This window comes from Peromyscus maniculatus, chromosome 1 (genome assembly GCF_049852395.1).
Source record: "Peromyscus maniculatus bairdii isolate BWxNUB_F1_BW_parent chromosome 1, HU_Pman_BW_mat_3.1, whole genome shotgun sequence".
Lineage (NCBI taxonomy): Eukaryota > Metazoa > Chordata > Mammalia > Rodentia > Cricetidae > Peromyscus > Peromyscus maniculatus.
The window spans coordinates 109,613,908-109,640,436 of NC_134852.1; the positions used below are offsets into that span (position 1 = coordinate 109,613,908).

At 43.7% G+C, this 26,529-nt stretch overlaps 1 protein-coding gene across 3 annotated transcripts in view; it reads right to left on the reverse strand.

Moving 5' to 3' along the window:
• Uvrag (UV radiation resistance associated) overlaps nt 1-26,529 on the reverse strand; it is a 277,558-nt gene that overhangs the window by 80,981 nt on the left and 170,048 nt on the right. For all 3 annotated transcript variants that reach the window (XM_076547989.1, XM_076547997.1, XM_076547992.1), the window contains one exon: nt 21,694-21,859. In XM_076547989.1, coding sequence (XP_076404104.1) covers nt 21,694-21,859 — 166 coding nt within the window. The remainder of the gene's footprint in view (nt 1-21,693; nt 21,860-26,529) is intronic.

A 26,529-nucleotide genomic window follows, 5' to 3' on the forward strand; every position in this document is an offset into this window, starting at 1 on the left:
CCTAACTCCCGAACATCTGCATGTTGTTTTGTGTTTCCCCTTCTAGTAACAATCTTATTCAGGGTTTTTATAACAATTGTGGAGATGCTCTTCCCCCACAAACCAGATGTTCACTCACACAATGGTCACCAAAGTCACCGACTGCTGTCTGATAAGCTGGCACTCCGAAAACCACCGACTCTAACTTTTATGACAACATTTTGGATTTAAGGCTAAATCAAAAGGGCAGAAATTGTCAGCACCAATAACCATGGCCTCATTAAAGTCCTAACTGCAGCTACTCAAGTCCCAGGAACAATACTCACACATCATTACTTTCCAGACTTATGCAAATAAAAGGGAATAAAAGATTTGGAGATAAGTTCACAGAACTCCAGTAAATCAAGTTTTCAATAACTGTCCATAAATCTGTTAACTACCTAAGTTTGGAAGGCTAATTTTAGGTCATCTATCACGGAGGCTTAAATACCGTTACCTACTTTCAGGATGTCAAAGCTCAAATTTATACACATAAGTTAGCAGACATGTTTTCCAAGGGCATATGCTGTCTAGGAATCCATACATTCAGAACATATTTGAGAAAGATGTATTTCAATTATGAAACTGAAAAAAAAAATCACTTCAGCTCATCATCGTGCACAGTTTCCGAGCACAGAAAGGTAATTCAGAGTTCCTCAGTCACGTGAGAAGTACGGACTTCACAGCGGAGGAATCTCTAAGGATGCCCACCTGAGAGCAACCAGTGTAAACATCCAGGCTGTTGTAATCAACTCCCCTTTAATTAGCAGTGAGACCTGCCCAGTTCTGACCAGTCATTTGGAGCTGACCTCTGACAAGTACTTACAAGCCATCGAAATCTCATTTTATTTTATAGCCTCATATTTGTTATTGGGCTAATCTTTACCTGTTCTACATCACACAACAGCTCAAATATTTGAATGGCCCAGCAATAAATTTCCATGGTCCCCCTGGGTCAGTCAGATGTTAGCTGTTAAGTAAAGCTAAAAGGATCTATGCTTCATAAATTTCCTTCAGGGTCCACATTTGCTCTTACAGGCGAGGCTTTCAAGCCCAAACATCTTTATAGCTATGTGCAGTGATTTATTAACTCCGCCTTGTTTTATCCAGAAAGATCAATCACATATGTATCAATAAGCCGGTGTGCTGGGGACTGCCTTTTATTGTACATATAACCACCTGCCTTTAATACAAACTCCAAGCTGAAGCTTTGGTAAGCGATCGCTGGATTTGAACAGCCTTCACCTGTTTCTAATTTGGTACAAACCATATGGTTTAGCTCTGCTAGTTTGTTCTAAGCCAGTCTTTCCTCTTTTGGAACCAACCATACAAAAGAAAACAAATCCACGGTACAAACCCCTACATTCGAGGATGTTACATGCACACCCACCCACCCCAAGCAATCTGCGCAATTGCTTTGAGCAGCATTTCCCACAAATAATAGAGCGATGGATACTTTGGAATATGAAATTATTACATTTCTTTGAAAAAATTTAGGTATGTCCAACACTACTCTTGAGAATTCTAAGTCATGTTCAAACTGTAAAAATGACTACTTTATCTCAGTACTTCAAAAAAAGATAACAGCTATATCTGGCTGCCTGTGTGGTCAGGAGCTAGTGGAGGAATTTACATCAGGCCAGGAGAAACCAAGGCTTTCTTTTCCCTTTCCTTGTGCCTCTCCAAATTAGACCAAAAGTTTGCAAGGCAGGGAGCCAGCAGAGAGTGCAACAACGTAACCAGCACGGTAAAGTCAATAACAAAATTAAGAGTGTCTGGGTGCGAGGGCAGGAGAAAATCCCCAGGAAAAAGTGACTAATAGAAATGTCTAGCAGAGGCAGAAGTCAGCTCTGCCTCCTGCAGCTCCCTGGACTTCTTCCCCTCCAGCCACAGGGACTTAACACCGGCCACGGCTGGCAGGGCATCTCAGATTCAGATCTGCCTTGTCTGAGGTCCACTGTAAATGTCTGTTCCGAGGCCTTTACAGTCCCAAGGCAGAATGGACTGCCTCCCTTAAGGCCTGCCAGCATCCACAGGGCATGTGGCCGCAGATACTCACACCGGGCTTTGTTTCACAATCACACAGTTACTAAGCTGTCTGGGGCCAGGTATGGGGCCAATGCTCATCCAACAATCTAGTTTACCAACAAACTAATGAAATCATAAAACACTTAAGAAGTAACGCTTACTTGTAGAAACACGGTATATGTATGTGGCTTTAAAAGTCAAAGTATTTTATACGCGGGCGGTTAAATAAAGGTGCGTTTACATGTTTACCAGCTAAACTACAGGAGCTCTAGCCTCAGTTCCTCGCCTCCCGACATAACTTGAAGCCCCCCCCTGAGTTGCACTCTCTCGATTTTGTAAGGAATACCCTTCTAGTCCTCTTTGACTGACTGGCTTAGAAACGACCCACAATCTAGGGAGAAAGAGGAGGCCCTAGCTCTATTACACTTCGCTCCCCACTTCTTCCCCACATACCCACACGTCCCTTCCCCCTACTCTCAGAGTCACCACCACAAGCTTTGGTTACATCAACAAACAGCCCCACACTATTACAGCCATGGATGATTATTTTGAGCCAAGCCACACAATGTACGGTCACTGTATTTGTTTCTCTGAAAGCTGGCTTCCACGAGTTCACAGGTTTGTTTTTTCTTTCATTTGCTAAGTGTATCTGTATGTCGCATTTCTTTCCTGATCTGAACATGATGAAATGCCCCTCTTGCTGTAATTACGGCCTTCCTCTTTCTCTGAGCCCTCCATTCCCCGGCTCTACCAATCCATGGGAGCTGAGGTACTGCGTCCCCCCATCCTCAGACCCTCCCACTCTGCACACTGGGTTGGCTCTTCCTCTTCTTGAATGACGGCTTCCTCTACTCAACTCATGCCCTGGTGCTAACAGGGTCCACCTCCCGGGGGTTCCTAGGAAAGGTGCGAGGTGGCTTTCTTCCTTTTCAGGTCTGTTGAAGGAGCAAAGGTCTATCCCCTCCCTCGAGGGCCCTGAGGACAGACCAAAGTTCAACCTGGGGACCAGTGAGTTTACTGGGCTTACGTACAGAGCATGGGTGTCCCCAGAAGGGCCACACAATGGGAAAGCCTCAGCCAGCATGGATGACATCATTGGGGTCTTAAAAATTTCTGAGGGGAAATGATTTCTGCAGTCTAGATTTATCTGTCAAATTAATCATCAACCCAATGTACAGGTAGTGTGTGCGGGGGTTACTTCAGACATGTAAGTCTTTGGTATAGAGTGCTGTCCACTGAGCAACACTGCTACCACCGTCAGAACTGCTGGGCCCATTCAACAGGTGACCCTCAAGGTCGGGCCTAGAGAGGGTCATTGCTCCCAAGGTGCTAGCTGACCCCTCCTGCCCCTCACAGCCAGTTGTAGGTAATTCTGCCCCAGTTTCACGTGGCCTCGTGGTCTTGGGAGATGCGAGAATACAGACCGTGGGAGGTTAACTGCAGAGGGCAGACTTTTCTCCCGAGTGTCTCTTTTGTACACTTCTAAGTAAATGTTTTCTTCAAGTACATTGCTCGCTTCTTTTTCACAGAACTAATACCCCTTTAACTCGAGCACCTGAATCAGGAAATGGAGTACTGCCAACATGCAGCTCAGTGTAAAATCTCCACCAAAAGTACTGAGCAGAACTCTCTAGAACTACAAATCAACTTCTGAGTCAACTGTTAGTGAGGGGCAGAATCACCATGACTGGGACAAAGCCAGCTGCAGCTGGATGCCTCAGACACAGGGAGCAAGAGGCCAAGGAGGCAGAGTTCTGCTGAGAGACAGTGACTGCTGCAGCTGCCCCATGGTCTCCCACAGCCACAGATTCTACACATCTGGTGAGTCCTTGTGGATGCCACCTCAAGGGCTTCTGTGGGAATAAAGAAGCATGCACATCGTTCTGTGACTGGTGGCTGAGAGCAGTTTTACTGACAGCACTATCTAGCACATCCCACTGACTCCTAGTTAGTATTTCACTGTCAGTCTGTTTCTATTTGCTCTATTTTTCACTAAAGCAAATAATGACACATTAAATATCATCACGTGCGTTTTTCTGAGCGCTTCTCTCTGGTGGGTATACTCAGAAACACTGTGTCCCATTGTACTAGATTCTGCCAAATGGTTGCTACTACTAACTTACAGAACAATGTGTAAGTCTTGGAAAGAAATATAATAAAAATCATGGCATGCGTCTCATAATCGATGAATATATATAAATGTATGTATAAATTTAGACCAGCTCCTGAAGCATAGGACTAGAGTTTTCGGAGTGGTTATTATTGATCTTAATCTCATATTCCTAGAATATAATACCAGGCCTATTCACATATACTGGGTCAGCTTGGCTAGGCTGGAAACAGTCCCAGAATACCGATGTTCAGATGGATCCAGGTTAGCTGAGTAAAAGATAACTGCAGGCGATCGGGAACGCAGCCATTCCGTTCTGAAGGCCACAGTGATTAGACAGCAGGAGACACAGGCTGCCCGGAGATCGCTCTCTGCACACCGTCTGCATGGAGCGCTCTCCCTCCTGCTGACCGAGAGCGACTCCAGTCCCACTAGCAGCTGGAATGGCAACAGCTTCCTGCGGTCTCCACCTGGTCTCCTTTGGGGTTCCGCTCAGCAGCTGGATGGATCTACCCTGCCTTCCAATCCTGTCTTGGACTGACCACCTGCACCAGAGCTTCAGCAGGGCTGGCTAGAGGCTCCTTGCCAGTCCTCTAACTCCCCGATTTGAATTTCGACTTCCCCAGCTCCTCCCACAACTGCAGAAAGACATGTTTCTATACTAAACCATTATTCTGGAACATTTATATTGACTCTGTTGTCATGACCAAAATCTAGTTGATTCAATACCTTTGGTGAGTTTCTGGCTGAGCCATTCACTGCCGCTACCATTTGTTCTCTCTCTCTTCCCCGCTTTCCTACTCAGGTGCCCAAGGTTTCCTTCAGTAACTCACACAGAGGGGAGTTCTCACCTATGTGTTCTTGGGTTGAACACAGTCTCCTGTGAGTTTTTAGCACTCTAATCCTGATACACTTTCATATAGCTGTTGGCCAGACTTCCTGTGGTTGTACTAATGTGTATATCATTACTCTTTTGTTCCTGGCTCACCGGGAATTTCCTACGTACCCCAACCTGGTCTGAAACTTGTGGTAATCCTCCTGCCTCTGACTCTAGGTGGGATTACAGTCATGTGCCACCACACTCAGCCATTTACCATTTTTAATGTCAAATAGCTTCCACCAACTCCTTTTTGCTTGCTGATCGTTACCTTTTGTCCCTCACCATTTCCCCTTCCACACTTCGGCTTTAAAGAGCAGCTGAACAGCTTTCCTCACTGCAGACCCGGCTTGGCTATTTGTGCCGCCATGCTTACGGGCCAAAGCTGTTCTGCTCATTGCTGGCAGATTACATCTGATAATTTACGAGGAAAATAGATTTTTTTTTTTTTTTTTTTTTTTTTTTTTTTTTTTTTGGTTTTTTCGAGACAGGGTTTCTCTGTGTAGCTTTGCGCCTTTCCTGGAGCTCACTTGGTAGCCCAGGCTGGCCTCGAACTCACAGAGATCCGCCTGGCTCTGCCTCCCGAGTGCTGGGATTAAAGGCGTGCGCCACCACCGCCCGGCGGAAAATAGATTTTTAATGCCCTGCAGTGGATGACTTCAAATGCCAACAGTTTTAGAGGAAAGTATTAGAAACGATGTTAACAAATCCGAGTGGTGTGCGATGCACACCGCGCGCAGCCGCTCGGCCTTTCGGCTTGAGTTTACGGTAACCAGAGTTCCTTTTTCAGGCTGCTTTTCTGAGTCACACACCCGCAACTCTCCATTTGTTTCATGAACTCTGACTCAAATTTTATGGATGTTATTTCCTCCTTTATCTTTTGAGAATTCTCGATATCCTTTCTTCAGTCTTTTTTTAGATTTCTGTTTCCTCAATGCATGGATTCGCCTGCTATCTAGCCCTTTCCCCACAGGCCGTGGTTTCCTCTTTGAGTTTTTTATCCTGTGCTCCCTCCCTCTAGACAAAGAGTTGCATGCTGCCTTGGACTGCTCAGAACTCACTGCCCTACAGCATTTCTCACAACAGCACCACTGACACTTGGGACCAGATAACTCAGGGGTTTGTGGCAACAGGGGAGGCTCTGTACGTAGCCGAGTAGAAGGCGGCATGTCTGGCCGCTACCCTCTAGATGCTACCAGCATGCTCCCTGCTCCCAGTCAGAGGCACGCTGCCCCCGGGTGATGAAAACTGACCCAGTTGAGAACCACAGCCACACTGGTATTGTGCAGTGAGTTGGCATACAGTATAGACATGGCACCATGGGGTTTCTGCTTTCTTTCCGTTTCACAGGCGGAAAAACAGAATGTCTTTAGCTACGCCCTGACTGGGAAGCATGGCCCTGGCTCTTAGCTTCACAAAGGTGGCTGGGCTCTGCTCATCTCACGAGCGGCTTGACAACTCCTAAGTTTCATTCTCGGTTCTCTTAAAGGACCACAATTCCAGGCCTATCTGCTCCCCGCTGAATCCAGTGCCGCACGGGCTAGTGTTCTCCCTGCTCCCTATGCTGGGATTGAACCCAGAAACCTTAAACATACTATGCAAGGGCTCTATTACTGAGTGACATCACAGCTAGCTTATGTTTTAAATTCTTCTTTATGATTATTTCCTCTCCATTACTGTCGGCAAAGAGGTAGAATTTGGGTGGGAGAGTTTTTTCAGTGAGATGTAGCCAATCTGCATCCTCTCAGAAAGGACCACCACCCTCTCAAATCTCTGAGGAAAAATAATATGCTATTTACCAGATTCTTTTTAACCAACTTATAAACCTCTCATCTTGTGATTTGTGCAGAACCACAAAATAATCAAACAAATCCTTGCATCTTTCAGATGGAATATCATTCATCAAGTTCACAACTAGGAGGTGACTGCTAACAGGTTTTCTTTTAGTAACAAGAGTTTTAGGCTGGAAATGACAAAATCCTGCACCATATACTCAAAAATAAATATGACACCTGTGGAATATTTTGCAAGAGACGTTGCCTGAATAAATTCATGTGTCATCCACACTTTAAAAAAAAATTTAAGTGTAGGAGTCAATCAAACTCCAAGAGTTCTGCCACTTCTCATTAGCTAACCAAACTTCTGTTTATACAAATTAAAATAATAAAATGCTTCAGTTGCTTATTGGTGCGTTTAATTAACTTATAACAGTAAGTTCCTATAGCTGACTACAGTTAACACTTCTAACATTTCATCACTAGACTCTCCACACCACGAACCTGGGAGCCATCATTTATAGTAATGGGGGTTACTAACAAGCATCATGGGAAGAATTAATTCTTTTCTAAGTCTTTTAAAAAAGGTTTCTATTAATATGAGTAGCACTCAACATTCTAGGCATTATTAACACCAGTTTTGGCTCAAAAGGAAATATGGAGACCCGCTACTATAAATTTAAAACCAATCCAGAAGCTAAAATGCATATGAAAATGTATGAGTTATGAGCAAAACTAGCCACCCACCTCAAGGCTGTGCTCACAGTGAAGCAAAGGCATGTTTCTATGCCTAAGAAACATGGAGCCTGGTCTCAAGGAAGCCTTTAAGAAAACAAATCAAACAATGTTGCACAGAAACGGAAATTCTGAAGAGGTTAGTACAAATATTAGCCACACCACTGTGCGAGTCCCTGTGGAAGAGCAGAGATGACCAAGGGGAATCTGCTTAAATATCCACACCGTACCGGCAGTCAGTGTTTGCACATGTATACATTACGTGACAGCAGGGGTGTCAGGCAGTGAGGACTTGCGTAGATCTATCTGTTTGCTAAATTGCTCTCTGAAATAGATGAACTGAATGAAAATGTCATTACCAAAGGACTGTTCTCTCTCCTCTACATGCTCATTAAATTTGGCTTTAGACACTCTAGTGTTGGTCAGTTTGAGAAACATAAAACAATGTTTCCTGGTTTAAAAACTATTACATTTATTTATTTGTGTGTGTCTGTGGGTAAACGTATCTTTCATCATATGGGCCCTGGGGATCCAGTTCAGTTTGTCAGATGTGGTGAAAAGTGCCATCTTGCTGGCCTTTCCTGGTTTTAGTTTGAATTTTCCTGGTTACTAGTATGGTTATTTTTCTTGTATTATTAGATGTTTAAGGTTTATTCTGCTATAATACCTTCTTAAACACTACGTCCATATTCTATTAGGCTGCTTGCTCTTACTACTTTTATGTAAAGATATGAAAAACATACATCCTGGAGCCAAGAGGATGATGGCTCAGTGGGCAAAGCAATTTGCCTTGCAAATGTGAGGACCTGAGTTTGAATCATAAAGGCAGGTGCAGTACCATCCCTCGCCGCTAGGAGCCAGATAGCCTGGGTACCCTGCAATGAACAGTAACTGCCTCTCTCCAGTGAGGTGGAAGGGGAGGGCCTGTGTCTGAAGTTGTCCTCTGACCTCCACACCTGTGCTGTAGTCAGATGTTATGGCTTATACATGCCCTCCACAGACAGACAGACAGACAGACAGACACACACACACACACACACACAGACACACACACACACAATTCTGGACAGACCTTGGGTTAATCTGTGGGCTTTAAAGTATTTTCTCTTGATCTGTGGCTTGCCTTTTCATTCTGTTTTCTTTTGTTTATAAGCAAGCTGCTTTTTCTCTTCAATAAAATCAAACTTATGGAATCTTTCTCATGGTACAGGTTATTTCTGTGATTTATTTAAGAAATCCTTTCTGGATTCAAAGCCAAGGAGTTTTTCATTCTAAAAACCAGAATCTCATCTTTACTGGAACAAAACAAGTTCAACCAGCAGGGAACAGAACTGTAACTACTATGTGGCGTTGGCGAATGCAGACATGATGGGTTACAGTGGACCTCCAGGTACAGATCACTGTGTGTGGATTCTCTCGTACTGTTCACACTTTCTGGAGGCTGTTACCTGTGGCTTTTCAGATCAATAAACGGGGGCTAGATGACCCAAGCATACGTTCAGAGGGTGAAGGAGGAAAAGCATGAGTTCTCCTCAAGAACACACGGCTTTTATCCTCTAGAAGCCAGGCTGATCTGGCTATAGTGATACAACACTCGGGGGCTGGAGGCAGACTGGGCGACAGAGCATGACCTCATCTCAAAGAAGAAAAAAAAAAAGAAAAAGGAAAAAATGAAAACTACCACCACATCACAATTCAAATGTAGCTCATCTCTGTTAGGTATAGATAGGAGTAACTGTATGTTTAAATAAAGTTATGTTTATTATAACCAATGTGACCAAAAATAAATATACATTCATATATTTTGACTCAATTTTCTAATGACTCAAGCCTAGTTTGAGTAAATTTATTAACTACTCAAGCCTTCTTTGAAGGGAATTTGAATTTTTGCTCCAAGATTAAATTATAAATGTATTTCTCTTTCATCTACACCTAAAAATAAAAGACAACTGAGCCACGTCAAATACATCGCTTACCAGGCAGGGATTTGAACTGCATGCCCGTGAGTGCAATGTGGGCAGCAGCTGTTCTGTGCCAGCACAGCTGCCCTTTGGTGCCTTCTAGCCTTTGCCTGGACTTGTAACCGCTGCCATGTAACTAGCTCACGTGTCTAGGGACCACTGAATCAAGCATGCTTTTGCTGGCTCTCTGCAGCCTGGCCCCGTGCTGGCCACCAGCCCCTCCTACACCAAGAACGGCTGTCTGCGGCCCCAAGTGCTGCTGTGGGGCGGGCGCACTGGTGACTCAGGGCCCACCCAGCACAGACCGTCCTGGACAAAGGGGCTCTCGTCACAGACAGGTCATCTGCAGAATATAGCACCTTGCTCAGGACTCACTGCTTTTTGTTTTCTTGTTTTTCTAGACCACAGTTGCAGAACCTAACCCAGCAGATAAAGGAGCGTAACTGTAGGCTTTCCAAGACTTCTCCACACAGCATCAACTGCAGACACTGGCTTCTTAGTGTACCAAAAACATCAAACACTTAAGAATGAAAGGAAACAATAGCACGTCTTTTAATAAAATGCCAGCGAAGTCTCGGGTGATCCTTGCCAGAGTCCACAGCACCTCTGCTGTCGTAAGGTAATATGAAAGACTGTGAAGGTCAGCCCATGGAGCACCTCACTGCTATTCTGGGGCCACCTGTGACAAACATGAGGTCATGCATTGTAAAAATGTAACCTGATTTCCCTTATACCACAGCCCACCAGTCACTAAATACATTCTCCCTCCAGCCCATCTCCCCTCTGAGAATTTCTGAACCTCTATTATGATTTGAATAATATATTGCAAACCAGAAAAGCAGGAGTTCAGGTTGGGGCCACGTGTCATCGTCATCTGGTTTTCCTTTCTGCCCCACTGTCCCATTACATTACTGAAGTTTAATTTAGTTGGATGCAGAAAACTGAGATGACAGAAATACCCGAGAAGACTTCCTCATCCAGATAGTAACATCAGCACTGCTAAAGCACACTTCATTAAAAGCGACACACACAATATACTTCCAAGTGTCAGCAACGAAACAGCCACGGCATTCCTTCTGACTCACGCTCCACATTTCCATCTCAGCGGAATGCCAGATCTTCACAAGGTGTTCATTTCCTGTCTCACCCAGCAACCACCTTCTGCATTTTTATTGTGTTGATCTCTCCTGCCTGCATTTCCATGGGGATTCTTCACTTTAAAACATTCTTTGCTCTCACTCCCAACACGGCCCGCCCGCTCAGCAGTGCTGCCCAGGCCTGGGATTACAGTGAGCAGAAGCGAACAGCTTGCCGTGGTCCTAAGGGACTCCATGAAAAACCAGTGTCCTGGCGAGAGCATCTAGAGTTAAGGCTGTGGACCACAGTGCGGAGGGTCAGGTTACCTAATAGCATTTGCAAAATGGAGCATCCTTTATTCTCCTAACTCAACTAAAACAAAAAGGAAAGAAAAGAAGAAAATCTTCCTTTTTCAATGTCAATACAAGGATATGAGTTTAATACTTAGAAAAATGTAGATCCTACATTGCAAATATTTCAGACACGAGGAGAACAAAACAAGTAAGGCCGGGCACAGTGGTACAAAATGAGACCCCAGAACATACAAGACTGAGGCGGGGGGGGGGGAACTGTAAGTTTGAGATGAGCCTGGACTATATGATAAGACCCCACACTTGATACAACAACGAAGATGAATCCACACTTGTACAGCTGACCTGAGTGATTGTTACGATTCCGTGAACACACACATCAAAGTGCTTCATTCTGGAGATGTGTACCAAGAGAGAGCTGAACGGCAGACAACAGAGACTGGAACAGAGGACGGCAAATGAAGGGAGCGTAAGAAGTACCTTGCAGAGAGCAGAAGGGCTATGTACAGCTACGATTTGGATTCTGGACGTGGCTAGGGAAGGCGTTAGCGGCAGATGGGGCAGCACGGACACTGAGTAACAAGGTCAAAAGCAACAGGAGGTGTCTGGTACAACGCATGCTCAGTGTCACTCCAACACGGGTGATGACTCGGAGCAAACTGGGGGAGCGGCTGAAGCGTCAGCAGAGGCCAGCTGGGAACTCTTCGGTCTGAACACACGTTCTACCTTCTTTTTGGGAAGGACTGAGGACTCTAGGAGGCGAACACTCCTTGGGCCCTGGTGTTTCCCGATCCCAGATGTGGTGCACCTGGCTGCTCCCAGCTCCTGCTGCCCTGACTTCTCTGCTGTGACAGACTGCACCTTGAGCTGTGAGCTGAAATAAACCCTTTCTCCGCTAAGCTGCTGAGTATTTTTTCGTGGAAAGAAACGAAGTCAATTAACAAATGGAGGTTGAGAATTTTTATAGAAAGGCACCTATGAATCTTTTAAGACACACTGACGGGGAAACGGAAACCAGGAGACAGAATTACCGCGTTCCAACACAAGAGCTCTGGAGCATTCATTTACATTTTCACTGTGAGCATTGTAATAGTGAAATCTCAGGCACTCACCTCATCATATAAATGAAGTTCAAATGATTTTATCTGCTTCAACAAGACGACATCAAAAACCCCAAATCCCATTCATTCATTCACACATTCATTCATTCATTCAACAACTCAACATTGGCTGCTAAGCAGCAGGCTGAGGGAGCAGAGGGTCAAAGACGCTCATGGCTATTCCACAGTCTCCTGTGTCTTTTCTTAAATGTCTTGCTCAAAGGGAGCTTCATGGACTTCCAGACCTGCCTAGGGGGCTGACCTGTGTGGTGAGCCTTTTACACTCTGGGTCACGAAACAAGGAGCACGAGGTAAAACGCCTGTTCACCTTCATGAGAAACAGGCCCACAGGCAAGGACTAGAAACTTGGCTCAAAATCATCTGAGTTTGGACACATCACGATTTCTCTGTACTTAGAAATTCAATTCCTAAAAGAAATCAGACCCAAGCAGATAAAGAGGGAAGTTCTGGGATTTTGGTGCACCAGAAGGAGTAAACTTAAGTTCAAAACAAAACAAACAAACAAAAATCAAGGAACGTGAAGAACAGCGTCCATATTGCCTGGGTTCCAAAATCCCACCAGAAAAAACCCAGCTGCCCATCTTTTAGAGATCTGCAAAGTCCTTTTGTAGATGTGCCAATAAGTTTCAAAAGTACCTGCCAATTATACCACTCCATTTCTCCAAGTGAAAATAAAAGAAAGGAAAAAAAAAATCCCACCTCCCTCCTCCCCACAAAAGTGAAAAAAATCCTCCAGACATTTTTGAGGGCTTGGAAAGCCATTTATCTACTCTGGCCAGTGGGACCTATCCCACTCAGTGGCATTTCGGTTTGGGTTCTCAATAGGTCATCCTCCAGACAGCCTAGTAGCGAAGTAACGATGAACAATACAGTTTCTTTCAAAACCACTTTGAACTCTGCATTTTAGTCTTTGGTGAAGGAAGCAAGACACATACTGCAGCTGGACCTCTGTGACAGCCCCTCCTGTTCTTGGTCGAGTCTTGCAGGGACCTGCCACAAAGACCTCAGAGTTTCCCTTTATGGTGTGCGGTGCACAGCCACCGTGTGAGCAAGGCACCACTCCACGGCCAAGCTTCTAACAGGCCAGACGGAGGGAAGAGCGGTTTCCCTTCCTCCACACTGCATGAAGAGCCATGAACTCTACTGCCTCACACGCAGCGGCCTGCAGAGGCACGCAGTCAGAAAGGGCGGCAGCTGGGAATCCGAGGCCTCCAGGACATTAACTATAATCTATACAATGAGTCATTCAATTCCTACTTTCCATCTCCCATGAAGGCCCGATTTCATTTAATACCCTGGAAAGGTTCCTATCAAGCCGAACACTTAGGCAGGAAGCAAGCTGTGTCTAACCTGCTCTCAGTGTCTGGGGTCGAGTAACCATCAGCTAACAGGCTGATTCAATCAACAAGCATAGTCAATTACTTTATTCCTACTTAGATTTCTACATCCATGCTGTTCCAAAAAAGGATTTGAAGGCTTTTCTAAAACTTCATAAAGTCAGCCTGAATGTTTAATAGTTCACAAAAATCTAAAACAAGTCTAAAATGCATCATTAACTAAGGTAGTGGTAAGACAGATGCATAATACAACATACTATAAGATGCAATTCACCTTTAGTGACATTAAAATGTCAAAAATACATACGTTTAGTCAACATAATACAATGGGTTCCAGCAAAAAGGCAAAGCAGTAGAAAACAAACTTCAATCATAAAAAATGCAATTGTTGTGGTTCTGGAAAAATAAAACTGGTAACACAATCAGCTGAAGTCTAGCCAGCCACCATAGACTGTTGAATTGCCCATATGCTCAGCTGCCCCTTCACAAATTACCTAGGTGATCTAAAGAAAAAAATACTTTAACATTCTGAGAGATAGCCCTTCTTCAAGCTTCCAAAATGATTTCCCATATAATTCACATTAAAGTCAAATTACTATGAAACAAGTTGATAAAAATCTGGAGGGACATTTACTTTCAATAATATGGAATACAAGGAGGATCAGAGGGTGAAGGGAGCCTGTGCTTCAGTAAGGTGAGGACTGTGAGGGACTAGGCAGGTAAAGATGCCTGCTGGTAAGTCCAGTGACAGGAAGTTGATACCCAGGCCCTGAAGGTGAGCACCAACACCCAAATTGTTCTCTGACCTTTGCATGCACATCATGGAATGCAGGCACATGTGTAGGTATAACAAACACATGCACATGCAAGTGTGCACGCACACACACAAACATGCACACATACATGCAATAAATAAATGTAAGTAGAAAAAAGAAAAAGAAAATCTTAAGGTGCTCTTTTTCAAGTCATATCTGCTCATGGTTGTCTCTTCGGTTTACTAAACAGAGATCCCTTCATCCTTAAGTGATGTTTTTCATCACTAACTACATTAAATGATGTCAGAGAAAATAGTGGAGGAGATTACTCGAAGGGCCTATCCTCTGGAAATACACATAGATAGATAGATAGATAGATAGATAGATAGATAGATAGATAGATAGACAGATAGATGATAGACAGATAGATAGATAGACAGACAGATAGATGATTGATAGATAGATAGATAGATAGATAGATAGATAGATAGATAGACAGACAGGCAGGCAGACAGACAGACATTTAGATTAGATAGAGAAAGCAAAAGTGTCAAAATTAACTTTGTCAAAACTCTGGAAAACAATTAAAGCTTCCACCAGCCTACTGAACACTGCCATCAAGGCAGGGAGAGGGAAACGAGAAGGGAGCTCCAGAGCCGGGATCCGGAGGCTGGAGACAGCAGCCTGAACTCCCAGTGTGGAGCCTGCAATTCTCAAGGAAGCAAAACAGATCTTACTCTTCAAAAAACTGGTTTATCTATTCCAACTTGCCCTGGGGCTAACTGTAGTAACTGAGTGCTGAAAAGCAGCTAACATCTGTCGAGTTGAAAGGCAAACAACCATGCAAAACCTAGGAAGTGTCTCAGTGTGCTGAGAACTGGTGTACAAAATGCAACTAACGTATAAAGATATAACTAGTGAGGACATGGAGTTCTCCTGTATCCCAGTCTAGCCCTGAACTTACTATGTAGCTAAGGATGACCCTGAACTTCTGGCATTCTTACCTGTACCTTCTTAAGTGAGGGTCTTTTAAAAACAAAAACCTCTGCACCAAGGGCTCAGTGAGTAGGGTGCTCGCTCACAAGCCTAACAACCCGAGTTTGATCCCTGGAACGCCACCCCACCCCCCAAGGTAGAAGAAAAGAATTGACATAAAAATTGTCATTTGAGGCTGAATAGATGGATCAGAGGTTAAGAGCACTGGCTACTGTTCCAGAGGTCCTGAGTTCAAACCCCAGCACCCACATGACAGCACACAACTGTGTGTACCTCTAGTCCCAGGGGACTCTGGCACCCTCTTCTGGTCTCTTCAGGTACTGAATATGTATGGTACCCAGCCATACATCCAGGCACATCCATACATATGAAATAAAAATAAAGACAAAAAAATTTAAGAAATTGTCCTTTGATCTCCACTTGCATGCAATGGCACTTGGGCCCACCCCTTACCACACAAATAAATGTAATTTTAAAATATTTTTTAAAAATGAAAAAGACATTTCTGGCAAATGATAATCAAGAGAACTAGGAATTATTGAATTAAAAGCAGAAAAAAATAGTCTTTGAGTAAAAAATTGTTCTAGGTGGGCAGACAGGTCATTGTATACTGATAAGAGTCAATCCATAAAGGGTTGATGACATCGAGGGACAAGGACAGCAGACTATGCAATGCAAAATGCACGAAGCAAATCCAGACAGACCTGAGGAAAGATGAAGACATTCTCACAGCGCAGGTTTGAGAGCTCAGACTCCACTTTCGGTAATGTGCACAACATCCAGGCAGATGTGAATAATCGCACAGGGGCATTGGTGGCAATATAAGCAACCAGACTTAACAGACAGATGCTGCACGCCCTCCCTCCCCCCACACCATGTAGATAAGGCATTTCAAAGCACATTCTTCTTCAGTATATGTGAAACACTCCAAGATAACTCAAAAAATAAATCTTTATTTAAAAAAAAAAGTCACAAAAATAACTGGTCACAATAGGATAAAACAGAAGGAAAATAAAAAATTTAAAAATAAATACATAAACTCAAATAGCATTTCTTCAACTGATGGGTTAATGAAAAAAATCACAAGGGAAATCAGATAGTATGTTGAGATAAATTTATAAAAGCTAACCGTGACATTAAAATATCTCAATATAATATTACATCGAATAAACCAGACAAGGAAGAGAAGACAATACGCCAGCCAGCACAATGAAGAACATCACAGAGGGTGCAGCTTACAAAGTCGGGGACATACCACCAATAGACTCAATGAAGCTGAGAGAGTCTCTACAAAGACTAAGCTGACAGACCTTTCACCTACGACAAACGAACAGATACAACCCTGGAGGCAACAACACAGACCTCACCGAAAAAAAATGATGACGGCAAGTAAACAGTAGGAGCACAGCTCGGATGGAATGGGGGTGCATGAGACACAGCGGAGGGATAGAGTGGCTGCAGAAAACTGGAACAGATACACAAGAAGAAGAAACTTCTCAGTGACTCAGGAACCTCTCTAAAATAAAAGTCCAAGACCAGATGGCTTCACTGGTAAACTCAAACAAATATTTAAGAAAGGATTAACAGGAACCCTCAAACTCTCCAAAAATTCTGAGTGGGGATCAATTCCTTTCTTATGTTAGGAGGTTAGGCTACTCTGATCCTAAAGCCAGATGCACACTAACAAACAGAAAATGACAGGCTTACAAGTACAGGTGTAAAAACTGTCGACAAAGCTCAGCAATTGGAATCTAAGAACATGTTAAGAGGATTACAGGCCACGGCCAAGTGGGGTTTTCACAGGAACCGAACATCTGATGAATGTGATACACCACAGTGATAGCAGAAAACAATGCAGCCCCTGGAGCACCCTTCACAGCAGAGACTGGGAAAACAAAGACCTTCCTGAGCATGGCTGGGGACACCCCTGAAGGTGCTTGGTACTCAGGGGCAGAGGTCCAAGAGCCTTCTCTTAGAATGGAGAGACAGAGACGCCTGCTCTTCCAGCTGTTACTCAGTGCTGTGCTAGAAGTTCCAGCAGGAGCAATTAGGTAAGAAAAACAAGACAAAACAAAAAGCATCCAAGTCGGAAGGAATTCAGACTTTTTCTGTTCACAGACAACATTGGACCAATATATAGAAAATTCAAACAATCTGTGAGAGAAACGACAAAAACAATAAGATACACAGAAATATATTTAATCAAGGGCACGCAAAACTTGTATATTGAAAAGTATGAAACATTGCCAAGAACCACAAAGGACCTAAATAAAGACAAGCTGTTACTATTATTAATTACCACTAAGATGCCAATACTTATTAATAAGATGGCAATGCTGCTCTGATCCATGGATCCTATACAATCCCCTTCAAAATCAAAGTGTTTTTTTTTTTTCCAGTGTTGGCAAGCCTGATCCTCCAATTCCTAAGGAATTGCAAAGGACCCCAAATAGCCAAAACAGTATTGCAAAGGAACAAATTTGGAGTTCTTTCCCTTCAAAATTGCAAACATTATTATGGTCCTGGTATAAACACAGACATATAGCCAACTGGAATAGAAATAACCCATGACCAATTGATTTTTTTGCAACAGGGATGCCAAGGCCATTGAAGGGAGAAAGAATAGCTTTTTCCACACACTATAAATTTAAAACAACAACTCCAAAATGGAACAAACAGCTACCTATAAGAATTAAAGAATTAATGTGGAAGAACACAAGGATAAATCTTTATGACCTTGGACCAAATGATGGGTTTCAGATAGGACACTAAAAGCACCTGAAAGAACAGGAAAACTGAACTTTATCAAAATTAAAACCCTTTTATGTGCCAGGGGAACTAAGAAGGCTGCGAGGCAACTGTTTTAATTGCTTCCTCTTTACTCACTGATGGGAAATTGCCACCCTAGCATATTTATGCAACACCTCATCCTGGACTGATGGGCTTAAGAGCAGGTTATCAGACATGTGTGCTCACACCACCGAGGAAGAGGACTCTGCACACCATGACTACAGGGCTGCATTCAGGAAAGAGTGAATAATCAGAATACTGAGGATAAATAAGCCAGAAACAACCACAATTCAATAGTGTTGGGAGGTGGAGCCTTTTCTTAAAGGGTGGTGTAGTCATAAGGATTCTGTTGTCATGAACAGATTTTGTCCTAAAGCTAGGACAACCGGACTCGACAGGAGCAATCTGGTTCCTTTACATGCCTTCCATCCCTCCCCCTACATGAGAATATGACTTTCTCCAGTCTGGAGGGTGCAGTGAAAGGGATAGACTCGGCCTCAGGCGACAGAGGACATGTCAGGACCATGTGCCCGAGCTTCCCAGCCTCCAGAGCCATGAAAAAGAATATCTTGTTTATAAATCTCCCAGCACACGCGCACACCTGAGCACACATGCACACCTGAGCACATGCGCACACCTGAGCACACGTGCACACACACATTGCTGCAACAGCATCAACAGATCAGACAAGAGGTCTGTTGAGACACACAAGCAGTATAGTATCAAAAGCCGAGGTGCACCCTGGCTGCAGAAGTACGATGTGACAGGTTCTCTCGGTGATTCTTCAGCACGTGGGAACTGACAATGGGGCCCAACGGAAGCCCTCCTCCTCTGCCAAGGCACATAATAATGGCTTCAAATTTTGAGTTTAAACTGTAACAACTCATAGAATGAAAGAAAATATTTGCAAATCACTTATCTGATAAGGGTCTAATATTCAGAATACATAAAGAAGTTTTACAACTTAACAACAAAAACCAATAACCCAGTTGGAAAATGGGCAATAGGTAAGGAGACATTTCATCCAAGACGATATACAAATGGTCACTAAGCATAAGAGAAAACAACGAAAACAGCACCGTCCCATAAGGAAACGGCGAAGCGAAACCACGAGGGAGTGCCCTTCACATCTGGAGTGCAGAACGGCACAGCTGCCAGGGGCAATGCTTTGGTGTCCTCTCAAAGGTGAACAGACTTCCTGCATGACCCAGCAACTTCACGGAGGTGAAGAAAAGAACTGGAAACGGGCATTCAAACAACTATGAGCAAATATTCGTAGTGACACTATTCACGAGAGCCACAGGTAGAAATAACCCAGATGTCCATCAAGAGATGAATGAAGAAACAAGATGTGGTATACACACTTGACGGGAAATTATTGGACCATAAAAATGAATGAAGTACGACGGTGCTTCAACATGGACACATATTGAAAACATTATGCTAACTGAAAGAAGCCAGGAAGAAAAAGGTCACATATTGTATGGTCCATTTATATAAAATAGCCAGAATAGGAGAATCCATAGCGACAGAACAGACTGATGGTTGCCAGGGACTGAGGACGGGCAGGGGTTAGGGGGTAATTGTTTAATGGGCACAGGATTTTATTTGGGGTTTCAGAACTATAGAGGTGTTAGGTGCACAATGGTGAAAATGTACTCAAATACCACTGAACACTCAAATCTTGAATTTTGTGTTATGTAAATTTCAAATTGATTTTTAAAAAATATCTAAGAAAAGAAAACAACCTTATGTTCCCTTTGTCAAATACATACATTACAGGCTCTCATTCAATTCCTGGTGTTTTTTAAACTGAAAAGCATACTTGGGCTCAAGTCAATCATAACATTGGAAAAGGTACGGATCTAACTTAGTCAAGTGCTCCTTAGCTGAGAGCCACGTTCTTCCAGACATATAATCATCCCTCAACATCTGAGGGAGATGGCTTCCCACTCTCTTTCATGGTTGCCAGGACCCATGATTCTCAAGTCCCTTATATAAACGGCATGGCTGTGCATATGGTCTACACACACTCTCTGTATGGTTTAGAGTCTTTTTAAGTTGCTTCTAAGTCCTACTATATGACGACAACCACACGTCCCAGCAATTCCACTGGTGCACAGCAGAACAGTGGGTGCTCCACACGTGCAAATCAACAGTCAGAGCAACACTGCTTATTGGCGGCTAACGAGCTGCTGTACTGGAGCTGAAGAGATGGCTCGGCAGCTAAGGGCACACTCTGCTCTCGCCGAGGACCCCAGCTCGGTCCCCAGCACCCACCTCAGGTAGCTCACAACTGCCCAGAACACCAGCTCCAGTGCATCAGATGACTTCTTCGGCCTCCTGTGCGACGTCCCCTTACCCCACATATACACATAATTAAAAATAACATAAAAAGTAAAAAAAGCTTTAAAAGTAGTTCTTTGACTGTATTTACTTAGGGTACAACTGGACATGTTCAATACAGACACAACTGGCTCCCAATACTTGTAAGTGAATGTTGCTAAACTCATGGGTGCGGAACTCACGTGTAGGGATGGAGCACAAGGATGCCGAGGGCTGCCACACTGCTAAGCTATCCTGTTGGTACTCTCTCTGCACAGCCCACTTTCCCTCTAAAGACAGTGATGCTAAACTGCTTTCAAGTTCCCTAAATATCCTTAGCAATATCTAACTTTCCATGCCATGGAAACGGGATCTTCCTAATCTAGGGCAGTGGTTCTCAACCACATTATACATCAGAACCACCACTGAAGCTTTAAACATTACTCATATCTGAGTACTACCAATAGAGGTAGGATCTCCGAGATGGGGTCAGGAATCTAGGGGTCAAAAGCTCAGTTTTTAAGGCTCTCAAGATGACTTTAATGTACAGCCAGAGTTGAGAATAATTCACCTAGAATATTCCATATCCCCATTCCCTGCCTGGCCACTGGTGCCTTACGCTCCTCCTGCTCCTCCTCTTTCTTGCCCTGACCCCACCTCCCAGGAGCGGGGGCTGCTGGGATTGTAGTTCACAGACCAGGCTTACTCTGATGTTTTCTAAATGCCAATTATTTATGTTGGAAAGTAGTATCTTTCTAGAAATTAAGCCATTTGACTAGAGCTTCTGATGTATTAGTTTAAAGTCGCCTGTGGTTTTTCTCCTTTTTTCATTCCTCAAACTGTTATTCCACCTTCCCTCTTTTCTTTCTAAGTCCCCTTCCAGGGTCTTGAGCACCGTTCTGCTGGTTCAAAGACCAGGCCTTCTGCCTCTTCTGCATCAGCACACTGCACAGCAGCCCAGCTAACATCCACTCTTACCGTTACCGTTTCCTTCCATGCTCTTTCCTGGGCTTTTGCTAACTATTGTTCCTCAGTTGCTTCGCTTGAAACTTAGGTGATTTACTTTCAAATATCTTTTCTGGTGCATGTACTTAGGATATAAATTTCCCGGAGCCCAGATACAGCTATACTCCAAACTTTGACATGACATATTCTCATTACCATTCTGTGTAAATTTTATACGTCCTTTATGGTTTCTTCTGTTACCTGTAGGTTATTTAAATCTTACTTACAGTGCTAAGGGTCAACCCAAAACCTCAACACACACTAGCCAAACACTTCAGCACTAAGTCATATTTCCTGCTCCACAATTTGTCTGTTTTGACGGTCTCTCCATGTTGCAAGGCATGCTTTCCAAAGTGACAGGTCATAAAGAAACTGTCCTCAATGAGAAGACACTTCACATTTCCAATATACTCACCATTTCATCCATGTTTCCAAGCAGCTTATATTAAAAACAAACAAGAAAGACACTTACTCTCGCTCCTTTTCAGTCAGCTTGTCATTGATATTATCTTTGATTGTTGATCTGGACCCCTTATGAATTATGGGATATCTGAGGGGTACTTGTAGGAAAAAGGAAATCATGGAGACCAAATGTGCAGTGTAACCAAGGGCAACGGCAATGCTTCCATCATCTTTTGCTGTAAATTCAAAAACAGAGGAAATTAAAACAACCATTTACCTTACAGATGTAACTCTGAGGAGGTCTTATGCAAATAGGTAGGAAATAAAATATTAATCACTTATCTAAATGATGTGAATTTATGCAAATCTAAACACATTAACAAGGCTTGAAATTTCACCTACTAACTATTCTTAGAGCTATCTTCCAATGATTAGTGTGTTGAGGTCAAGATGTGATATACCTCTTATGTAAGAGTTCTTAGTGTGCCCAAATAGTCATTACTTTCTTTTACATCCTATCTATCACATAATGTGATTAGTCAGAGATTTTTAACATAACATAGTCCAAATGCTGTACAGAATATTAATTCTGAAGTGAAGTAACAGAACATACTACCTCCTTACGGGGGGGGGGGGGAATGCTTCAAGTATTGATAAGGACACGGGGAATTTTAAAATGGAGAGAATGGGGAAATATGTTCCATAGTGAAGATCAAAAAACATATTGTTCATACACCAACCTAATCATATAATTTAGGTGGAGGTAACTAGAGGGAAAACACATGTGCCATACAAACGTAAGCATTTGGCTTTTAAAAAGCTACAAATTATATTCTAAAAACTCATCATTCATATTTCTGCTCCTATCTAAAGATAATAAATGATTATTCAAGTTCTCAGAACTCGAGGAATGCAACAGAAAGTCTCAAATGTCCCTAAGAAGGAAGAAAAGTCAAACTCCTCCCTAGCATACAGTACTCCTTAAGGACCTTCAAAAGTTCCGCACGTGTAAAGATTGAATCCATGAACTAGGGTATCCCAGCCATGGAGAGGGGGATGAATGAAATGATCACAGCAACTGTGGCCTCGCTACTGCTTGATGCCTAAGGACACCTTCAACTTCAATTATTAACCCTATTTTTCATGTTGTTCCATTTATAGTTTTGATATCTGTACACCAGCTTTTTATGGCAGGGATGCCACTGCACGGCCCCTTCCGCAGTGAAGTCTCTGCCCTTGACTAAAATCAGTCTCAAGTTTCTCTTTGATCGTCCTGTAAACAAACATTACTTACTATTACTCACTTTTCTTCTTCCTAGACTTTGTCTGTAGTAATACTCTATCCAATAGTCATTCATTCACCAACAAATACTGAACGAGACTCCTCTTTAATACCGTCTTATTCACTTACAGACTGAAATCAAAGCAAACCAAAAACAAAGGCCCAAAGAGACTAAATAACTGTCTGAAGTAACATTGCTAAGTCGGCCAGCACCAAGGCCTCTGGTCCTTGTCCGCTCTCCCACACCATCACAGAACCTCCTCGTTAAAAAATCAGTATCTACTCACTTCAACTTGGAGTTCTAGAACGTACCAGGCGCTTGACACTTTGCACCACCCCAGTGTCTCCACACTTTTTTAGTAATGGAAAAGAACATGTAAACAGTCTGTGATCCGGGGCTGGAGAGAGGCCTCCATGGTTCAGAGCACATGCCGCTCTTCCTGAGGACATGAGTTCTGTTCCTAGCACCCACATCAGGTGGCCCACAACCACTTGTCACCCCAGCTTCAGGAGGATCCAATGCTTCCTGGCCTCCTTGGGCATCAGCACACACATGCACATAACTACACACAGACACAGATATACATACATGGTTAAAAATCATAAAAATCAATCTTTAAAAAACTGTCTGCAACCTCCCACTTATGTAGTACTTCACAGCCAGGCTTCTCTCCACACAAGTCCATGGAGAAGTGGACAGCATTCACTTCGGATGACTAATGAGTCAATACTAATCAACATGCTAGCTATTTTTAGAGACTATGTCCTCTTGTCCCAGACACAGTCAGACTTTGATTACTAACAATTTTGCCTCTATAGAAACCCGTACATCATACTATACTAGTGACTAAAAGTACTTCACTTTAAGTGTGTGTGTGTGTGTGTGTGTGTGTGAGAGAGAGAGAGGGGGGGGGGGGAAGGGAGGGAGGGAGGGAGGGAGGGAGGGGGAGACAGATTTCTCAGGACCTGTCTATATTGTTTTCTGACACAGTCTCTCACTGGTACCTGGGGCTCACTGATTTGGCTAGATTGACTTGAGCCCCGGGGATTCAACTCCTTGCACTGGGATCACAGGCCTGCACCACACTTCCTGAACTCAGTCACAGGCCTGCACCACACTTCCTGAACTCAGTCACAGGCCTGCACCACCACACTTCCTGAACTCAGTCACAGGCCTGCACCACCACTTCCTGAACTCAGTCACAGGCCTGCACCACCACTTCCTGAACTCAGTCACAGGCCTGCACCATACTTCCTGAACTCAGTCACAGGCCTGCACCACCACTTCCTGAACTCAGTCACAGGCCTGCACCACACTTCCTGAACTCAGTCACAGGCCTGCACCACCACTTCCTGAACTCAGTCACAGGCCTGCACCACACTTCTTGAACTCAGGTCCCCATGCTTCTGTGACTGGGGTATTTCCCCAGCCAAAAAAGTACTTTAAATTATGAATTCTCTCGGGATACTAAAGCTAGGAGAAATCTTAGATATCACAGCATGCAATACCATCAACTCACCGGTGACAAAAGACGAAGCCCAGGTGGACAGCTTAGCCCAAACCATATTGTGAAAACCGTAAGCGACGGAGTGAGGGAACTGCCTCTACACCTCACAACATGCTGCTCTCCACTTATCCAAGTCTGGAGCCATGGCTGAGGCTGGGAGTGCCTGCCCAGTGGCTGAACTCTGCCTCCTGCCTTCTAGAAAGTGCAGAGCCACCAAACTGCAAACACTCCGAAGAGCAAAAGGACTTGTGTTGAAAAGAACCTTCTTTCGAAGGCAGAGGAGGAGGAAGACTTAAGGGGCCCACACTTTGCATCACTGACACTTCCTTTATGGATCTAACATTCCCTTCCTACATGACCAGGTAGGAAAGGGGTTGAAAATTTTCAGAGAGCAACAAAAAGCCTTTTAATGCCTCCCAAAGAAGTCAAATACAAACTGCTAATGGTTAATACCTCAAGTATCTACATGCTTCTCCTATTACTAAAGGGTAATGGTAAGAAAACTTACTTTGGCCTATTTTTAGATTACATATACATCTTCACTAAGAGACCGGATCTCGCTTCACCTCCTCACAGTGAGTAAAACCAATTTTGCTTAAATTTCAATATCCAAAAGGCGTCTCAAAGAGAACTGTACGCACAGAAATGAAAAATAAATCAAAGGAATAGTGGACAATAGAGTCAAGTACCATTGGCAGTGACCTTCAGTCCAGGCTCTTCACACTCACCACTGCTCTCCCTATTAAACACCTACGAGGTTTCCCGCTCCACCAGCCTCACGGCTAAACACTGCGGTGTTGGATTTCCAATATTGAAGCTTTATATTAAAAGGCATTTTAAAAGGACCACGGGTGGAGCCTTACAGGGCCCAGGAGTATTTCGATACCCTCAAAAGGAAAACCACCTCCTGGAAGGGAAGTCACCACTGAGCCTCCAGTGGGAAAATGTGAGCTCATGTGGTTAATTATGGCAATTGCAGGCCATGCAACCTCAGATGTCACATTCTGCTGCCAATCATTTTAGCTGAAAACCAAAAGGCTTAAAAGTTCCCAGCATTCTGAGATCTGAAAGCCTTTTTACCTGCCAGCGCCAAAACATGGCCCTCTGAGGTGTGCTTTTCCAGCAAGCATTAACGACGTCTGCAACACCTAACACAGAGGAGAGGTGTGGGTTTCCTATGCTGCTCTGGGAGGAGAAAGGTCACAAATGACAGCTCTGTTGGTGAGAGGAGGGCGATACTAATCCAACAGGGTTCCAAGGACTTGAAAGCAAATCGAAACCCCGCAGTCCCCTCACAATAGGTATTTCTGATTTGTTTTTAAAATGTAGGATGCCACTCAAAACTGGAGCTTTTGTGTAATTTTTATGATTAAAAAATGCACAAACACACAACAGCTACACAAACTATAAATCAATTCAATGTTCCTTTGAGTGGTATGCCGGACAAACTGTTCATGTTGCCCGAGTCTGAGCACAGTGAGTGATCTCAAAGCTCTCACCATCCCGCTTTTCCAGTCCCCGAGGCAGCTCGGCTGGTAGGGGACCAAACGCCCACTGATCCAGACAGGACAAAATATTTAAGACTCTAATCACTGCCACAGCATTTATGGAATCATTCCATGTTCTTAGTGAGACACTGTTTGACATATGGACTCTCCTTTCCAAGAAATCATGCCTGCATGAAGGGACACAGACACAGAGGACATCTGGGTCTCATTACCACAAAAGGTTCTTGTGTTATAGATTACTTAAAAACACACAAGCACAAACACTGGGGCTTGGGGTTTTTGTTTTGTTTTGTTGTTTTTCTTTTCTCTTTTTAAACTAAGTGTCTCAGTCAATGGAACTCAGAGGAACATTCTTTTCTGGACACTTCCCTCCTATTGTGTCCAGCTTTCTCTGGCATACTCTAACAATCACCCATTCGGAAAAGCATAATAAATCCTGGGCCCCTTGGTGGAGTTTCCCAAAAATTACTGACCCATACAGTGTTAATCCTTACCTAGCTGAGGCTCAGGGACATCATAAGAAAATCAGCTGGAAGTTCCTCCCCTAGAACCTCTCCCAGAATGCACACTAAGTCTTTCAAGACTTGGAAGGTCATTATGCAAAGACA